At 36.1% G+C, this 6936-nt stretch overlaps 1 protein-coding gene across 1 annotated transcript in view; it reads right to left on the reverse strand.

Annotated features, from left to right (window-relative positions):
• The window catches only part of CNKSR2 (connector enhancer of kinase suppressor of Ras 2), a 269030-nt gene that overhangs the window by 134502 nt on the left and 127592 nt on the right, over positions 1-6936 (reverse strand). The window contains exon 6 of the mRNA XM_081807972.1: positions 3580-3699. Within this exon, the coding sequence (XP_081664098.1) occupies positions 3580-3699 (120 nt within the window). The remainder of the gene's footprint in view (positions 1-3579; positions 3700-6936) is intronic.

Below are 6936 nucleotides of genomic sequence, written 5' to 3' on the forward strand. Positions count from 1 at the left end.
AATCTCATCATTATTTACATATAATTAAATGCTATATGACTTATATTAAAGTTAACTTTTTCAGAAGGATAAAAATATTTTTAAAATGCTTAAAGGAGGATCTAACTATGTATACAGAATTCAATTCTAGCAACCTCACAGAAGCAATTTTAAAACTGCCACAAAGAACGAAGATATTGTTTCATTCAATATTTTCATTTTTAACCTTAATAAGCCACTTGTTGTAAATGCTTTTAATAATCAAAACTGACTTCATTCTTTTTATTTCCCTCTGGTAGTATTAATGAGAAAAATGGCCAAAAAAGTCAGGTACCCAAAGAAAGTAAAAGAAGCAAGTTGCTTGGATGAGGTTTCAAATTAATCATCTTCCAAATAATGAAGAGTCCACAGAACTACAGCTGATCACTTGTTCATCTCTGAGAAAGGGTCAAACAGTAGTACATGTAATTCAAATGGCTCTTTTTCTGGAACTGAGACAAATCTGGTCTTCCATTTCATCAAAACCTTTATTCTTCCTTCTTTCTTCTTCTTTTTTCTTTAAACAGTTAATTAATTCTGGAGCTGACTTGAACAGCTCCCTCTTTCCTGCTTAGCTTGCCAAAATGACATTTGCTTCACTCGATCTCCAAATGTCAGTTAGCCAATGGGAGCCAAGCAACCTCACAGTCAAGTCAATAGAATAAGGCATATTTGAGGATAATCCAAGTGTCTAGTAGCAAAAGAGCTCTCTGAAGCCAAGAGGCTTCCCCAAGGATGTCCCCCCAAGCCCCTTCCTCTCTATTGAACTCATCTCTTAGTTCTGATCTAGTTTTGATATGTTCCAATAGCTCTTATTCTCCCTCCTTTAATTTTCTGCTAATCATTGTTGTTTAAAAGCATTTTAGAAGCTAGTTGCATATTTTAATCATAACAAGTACATTTCCCATCATTCGTTATAATGCTTAGAACTCTCAAAACTAAGAAATCCTAGGGGATTTTACTAATTAGGTAGAAAGCTGATGAACAATCTATTCAGTTTATCAGTGGAAGAACCAAGCAATTACCTTTTGCCTATGAAAGATGTTGTTTTGAAACTCGCAGAAGACCTTCTGCAGATGTTTTAAGCTAATTAAACTTCCTTAAAGCTTGGTATTCTCCCACCTTTATTTCTTTCCTTCATTTACCATTTAGACATTTCCTATGGCTAAGCACATGCTAAATGTTACCAAAATCCTCAGATCTATTTATTTCAAATGTGACTGACTAAACTTGCTTAATGTATCTGATTTTTAAAATGATTCCTTGAATAAATCATAAAAATTTCTATTTAGGCATCTCTTTAACATGAATCACAAGAAATAGTTTTTATTTCACTTTTTTAAAGATTTTATTTATTTATTTGACAGAGAGAGACACAGCGAGAGAGGGAACACAAGCAGGGGGAGTGGGAGAGGGAGAAGCAGGCTTCCCGCAGAGCAGGGAGCCCGATGCGGGGCTCGATCCCAGGACCCTGGGATCATGACCTGAGCCGAAGGCAGACGCTTGACGACTGAGCCACCCAGGTGCCCCCCCTTTGGCAATTCCAACTTTAAATGTGGGATAATGGAACAAGCTTTGTTAAGATGTACTTTATGGAGATATACCTGGACTTAACCCTGCCTCTATTGTATATTACCTATGTGACACAGGGCAAATTGGTGAAGATCTGTGACTCCATTTTCTCATTTGCAAAATAAGAAAGTACCTACTCTAAAGAGTTGTGAGAAAATACTTGACAAATGGTAAGCACTCAGGTATTTTCTTTTCCAGCTCTTTCTCAGACTAACTGAATCTGGTTGTTAGCATTTTAAGATCACGACTGTTTCAAAGGCTGGACCCAGATCTACCTCTTCCAAATTCAAAAAATAAAAGACATGTCCAAGGCTATACCTTTCATTAAAAACAAGTCAAGATTTCATAATGTCAATTAGCACTGTACTGACTCACTTCATATGGTTACTATTTCCCATGATTTCAGTGGAAATTAGTGGGGGGAAAATCAGGCTCTTTTCTCCAAATCCTGTCCTTAGCACCACAGACTCATAGAGCGAGAGGAAGCCTCAAGGTTGATCTAGTCCACCCTCCCTTCCCGACCGCAACATTCTACACATGAAAATAGCAAGGCCAAGGAGGTTAAATTTACTCCTCCACCTCCTCAAGATCACACTCACAGCTATATTTTATGTAAGTGATTTGTATTCAGGTGTCCTGACTCCTAGTCTAATATAATATATATTAATTCTTAATTTCCCACTCTACAAATCATGCTGACACAGCTTCCTTTCCTTTATAACTACTGAAAAGGGAAATATAGAAAGGAAACTCTTCAATATTATAGGTTGAAAGATGCTTTAAATGAAACTTGACTGTGTAAAGATAACCAAAAGGAATAGTAAGAATTTAAAATTATAAATATTACTTCAAATAAGTTTATAAATGCTAAAAATAAGCTCTTAAAATTAAAATTAGATATTACACTTATAGGCTATGATGATGACATACTTGCTGGCTATGTCTGACATAATGATTTCCATCTTCCTAGGAAAACACTGATAAAAGCCACAAAAGCATGAAAAACTACAGTTACCAAAAAGTAATTTGCCAAGTATCAGCAGAAAAGTCACTTTATTGAATAGATGGCCTCACTCTGAAAATTCACTGTTAGGAATTGAAGAAAAGCCACATAAAAATTAAACTTGCTTAGAGGTCTTTAAGAATATTACCTGAATTATATTATTTCCAAGATTTCTATTTTCTAAAATATCAATAATTATATCCTAGGAAAATTCATCCACAGGGAGAAAGTAGAAACATTGCAGCACCAAACTAACAAGCCATAGTTGTGTAGCGGGTAAGATGTTCTCCAGCCAGTTTCTTGTTTTCTGTCTCTCACTCTCATTAATATTAATTTTATATGCTTTCTTCCTAGAGGCCTACTAAAGAAAAAACTCTCCTTTGGGTTAAATTTAGAATCAATACAATTTTTAATCAAGTGAACAAAATATAGAAGATGATTATCTTTATTATTACATAATAAAAAATACATCTCCTAGATGTCAGCCTAGTTTTGGCAAAACCCACCTGCTTACTCACCCTTGTAAGAAAGAACGGATGTGAGTTATAAACAATATCGGGTTTGTCTAGCTTACACAACCTAAGGGAAAAGAGTCCTATTAAAACCACAACAAACCAAAGCAAAACAAACAAAACACCTACTTGCAAGGGCAGGTAACACTGGTTCTTAGTATAAAACTCTTAAACTTCCTTTAAACCTAAGGAACTTTGGTAGGGGGTGAAAGAACGTAATAAAAGCTAATTTAATACCAAAGTAAACAAGATAATTTAGAAATCTCATTTTAAATTCTCTTTCATTTTCATTTATCTTCATAAAACTTCTTATAGTGACAAAATCCCACTACTTTAATTTATCCCTAGAAAAAAAATACCAAAATATTCAAAGTTCATTAGAATTTATGGATTCCCATATTTGGACGCCGCTTTGCTCACATCATTAGCTGTCCACTGATGGATGGTGGCTTTGACAAATATGGTAGCTCTTACCAGCCCTTCACTTGGTTTGATGTTTGCCAGCTGAATCACTTCTAGGTGTGCAGACTGTGAAACCAGAGGATCCGATGACAGGGATATGATGTGGTCACAGACTCCAGAAAGAGTTTTACACTGAAAGAAAAAAATTACGGTAAACACATGTTGTTTATAACATATGAATCACTTTTTGTTTTAACTTTCTTACAAGGAAAAATAAAAGAAATAGTAGAAGTAGTTAACATTTTAGTCTATAAAATCTGCATAAGAAAGGTATTCAGGTGAAAAAACACACACACACACAACATAATTCTAAATTATGGATATAGGAGCTAAATATCGAAGTATTCAAGAAAGTTATGGGTTTGTTTCTATTACTTTATTATTTGATTCGTCAGACGTAAAATCAAATGATTGTTTCTAAACAAGCTTAATAATCTGAGAAATTCTTGATAATAACCATTGGATTGAACTGAACTCAAAAATTTCCGAAACACCGATGATCATGATCCAAAAAGTTTAAAAAAAATCCAGTCAACGACCAGGAAGATGAATCTTCCAAATCTGCTCAGTGAACTCCTCCCACTTATTTGTCTAGACTTTACTGCTCAAGGTTACCTTAGTATAAAGTTTCCTACCTCCTCCAGGCAAAGTTCGCCACTTCCTCAATACTGGTTTCTCAGCATTCTGTGAAGTCTGAAATTGTCTAATTTCATTCTGAAGCCCTCTGGAGGCAGGAACCACGTCCTACTCATCTCTGACTTCTCTTCTTCCCCTCCCCCTACCAACCACCCACAGCAGGTAGAGAGATCCTACAACATATAAGGTACTCAATAAATATGAGCTGAATAAACTGAAGAGCAAATGAGCTTTAACACTTATTAGAGCACCTGGATTGAGGACAGAAAGCCAGTACTTTAGGTTAGGATAAATCCATTCATGCTGCTTATAGAATAAATTTAAAATGTTACATCCATAATGATATGGTCAAGAGTTAGACATGGTAAAATCATGAAGAAAGTGGAACATAAGTGACTGAAGCTTGGAGTATACTCCCCTCAAATATGCTGGCCCTTAGATGCTTCAGACTCTCACTGTACTTACTGAAACCTGGTGTCCATCATTTGGTTTATTATTTATTATTGTTATTATTATTTTACCTTTATTGTGGGAAGAGCCATTATTTTGCAGCAATCAAGGTGTGTTCTTCTATCCATTTCCAAGATGTCACATTTGTTCTGGGACCACTGCATTGCTCTATTAATAAGGGAGACAGTTCTCTCTGCCTGGTCAAGATAATAAGGACTCTCTTTTTATTTGCTGCATTCTGTACATGGCCCATGGCCTCTCAGTCTGTGCTGGGTTCAGCTTCCTCACACCAAACAAACTGCAAAGCTAAATTTCTCTCGTAATTGCACTCTTTTTTGCATCTGCTTCTCAAGGCTGCACTTTTATTGTAGCCATCAACCTCCAGAGCCAGACATCAGCCGGCAAGATACCAATACCCATGGAAAGAACGTGGGCTTGATATGAAGACAGATGTGGGCAATCACCACACTGCTAGTTACTTGCTGTGTAACTGTCAGCAAGTTATTTTATACACTTGAGGCTCAATTTCCTCTGGTAGAAAATGGGGTAATAAAAATTGCTGTATATGGTTTATATGACAAATCAGGTTAATGTATAAAAAAAGAGCCTAATATGGCTCCTATCCAAAGAACACACTAAATAAAAGCTTATTTTTCCCCGGTTGCTTTCTCTACCCTCAAAGAGCTTAATCCTTACTCATGGGATGAATTATCTCATTACTCTTCATTACATGGCTTTGTTGACCATGTTACAATGACCAGTAACCATACTGCATGGTCATGATGGGACAGTTCACATTTCTTTACTCTCTCTGATGTTCAAATCTTAGTGCTCACATATAATGAAAGTATTTACCCTGAAGAGCTGCTAAGCATAGTGCCAAGAGGAAGACCACCTCCCAGAACTTGGGAATCCTACAGGGCCAGATGTGGGCACGTGCCCTGTGCAGTTGCACAAGGGCCTGCGCTTAGTATTATGCTCTGCTCTTACGGTCTTGGGATTCTCCACTGTTTTTGAATAAGGGAGGGACTTGACGTTTTTATTTTGTACTAGGTCTCACATATTATGTAGCACATCCTGGGACCCCAGTTGTGTGTGTGTACGTGTGTGTGTGTGTGTGTGTATGCTTTAAATCCTCTTGACAATATTCATCAGCAGCCATGGGGAAAAGGACAGAATGGCAGCACTTAACATACAATAACTGGCTGATGTTTGAAAGGGAAGAGAACACTTTGGGGCAGATTTAAATCTTTTAGCTATTCCTTTCCTCTCATGTGTGGGTACATTTTCATTCTTATTTTCTCTTTATCTCAAAGGGGGAGATAATACAGTTAATTCTTAAAGAATTTTTCAATAGGATACTTGGATTGCATGATAAAGGATATATTAATCTAAATCAGTATGCCAAAAGAAATCTAATAATCTAAAGGATATATATGTTTTTATATATAAATATATATGTTTATATATATATATTAATCTAAATCAGCACGTTAAAAAGAAACCTTCATAGTTTCTACAAACTGAAATATTTCAAGAGTCCAAAGCATAAGTAAATAGGAAAGTAATGGACGTATATAAATGGCTCAATATGTGTACATTACAACATTCAGGGCCTCATAGAACACACTGGTAATGAGCAAGAGTAGCTCTTGTATTCAGGCACTGGAAGCACTTAGAAGTGGGGAAGAAGGAGGAAAGGCGGAAATACTAGACTGGAGATGTGTTTACAAAAAAGAAAATACCAATTAAATCCACCGTATTAAGTTGCAAATCATTTTCTCTGATTCCTCTTCTTGAGTAATTTTGTTTGCCAAATACTTGCTATGTGCAAGGTCTGCTGGAATACAAAAGATGAGTAAAACATTGACTTTACCAGAAAAGCCATCAGGATTTAACAGATTAAAGATCTTGAAAAAAATAATAGAAAGACTTAGAAAAGAAACTCCACTAGAACCTTGCGGCCTATTTTAGAGATAATGTACTAGAACCTTTATATTGTAGTATTTGGCACTTGACTAAGGAAGCCAATTAGAAGGGGTATAAAATGGCCTGGCTTTATATGCTAATTCTGTACTCATTACTGCATCATACATCAAGCCACTGCAGGAAACCACATTAAGAATACTAGGCAAATCTGCAACGATGTGGATGGAACTGGAGGGTGTTATGCTGAGCGAAATAAGTCAATCAGAGAAAGACATGTATCATATGACCTCACTGATATGAGGAATTCTTAATCTCAGGAAACAAACTGAGGGTTGCTAGAGTGGGGGGTGGGGT

The sequence above is a fragment of the Leptonychotes weddellii genome, chromosome X (assembly GCF_054177405.1).
Source record: "Leptonychotes weddellii isolate Sample4059 chromosome X, ASM5417740v2, whole genome shotgun sequence".
NCBI lineage: Eukaryota > Metazoa > Chordata > Mammalia > Carnivora > Phocidae > Leptonychotes > Leptonychotes weddellii.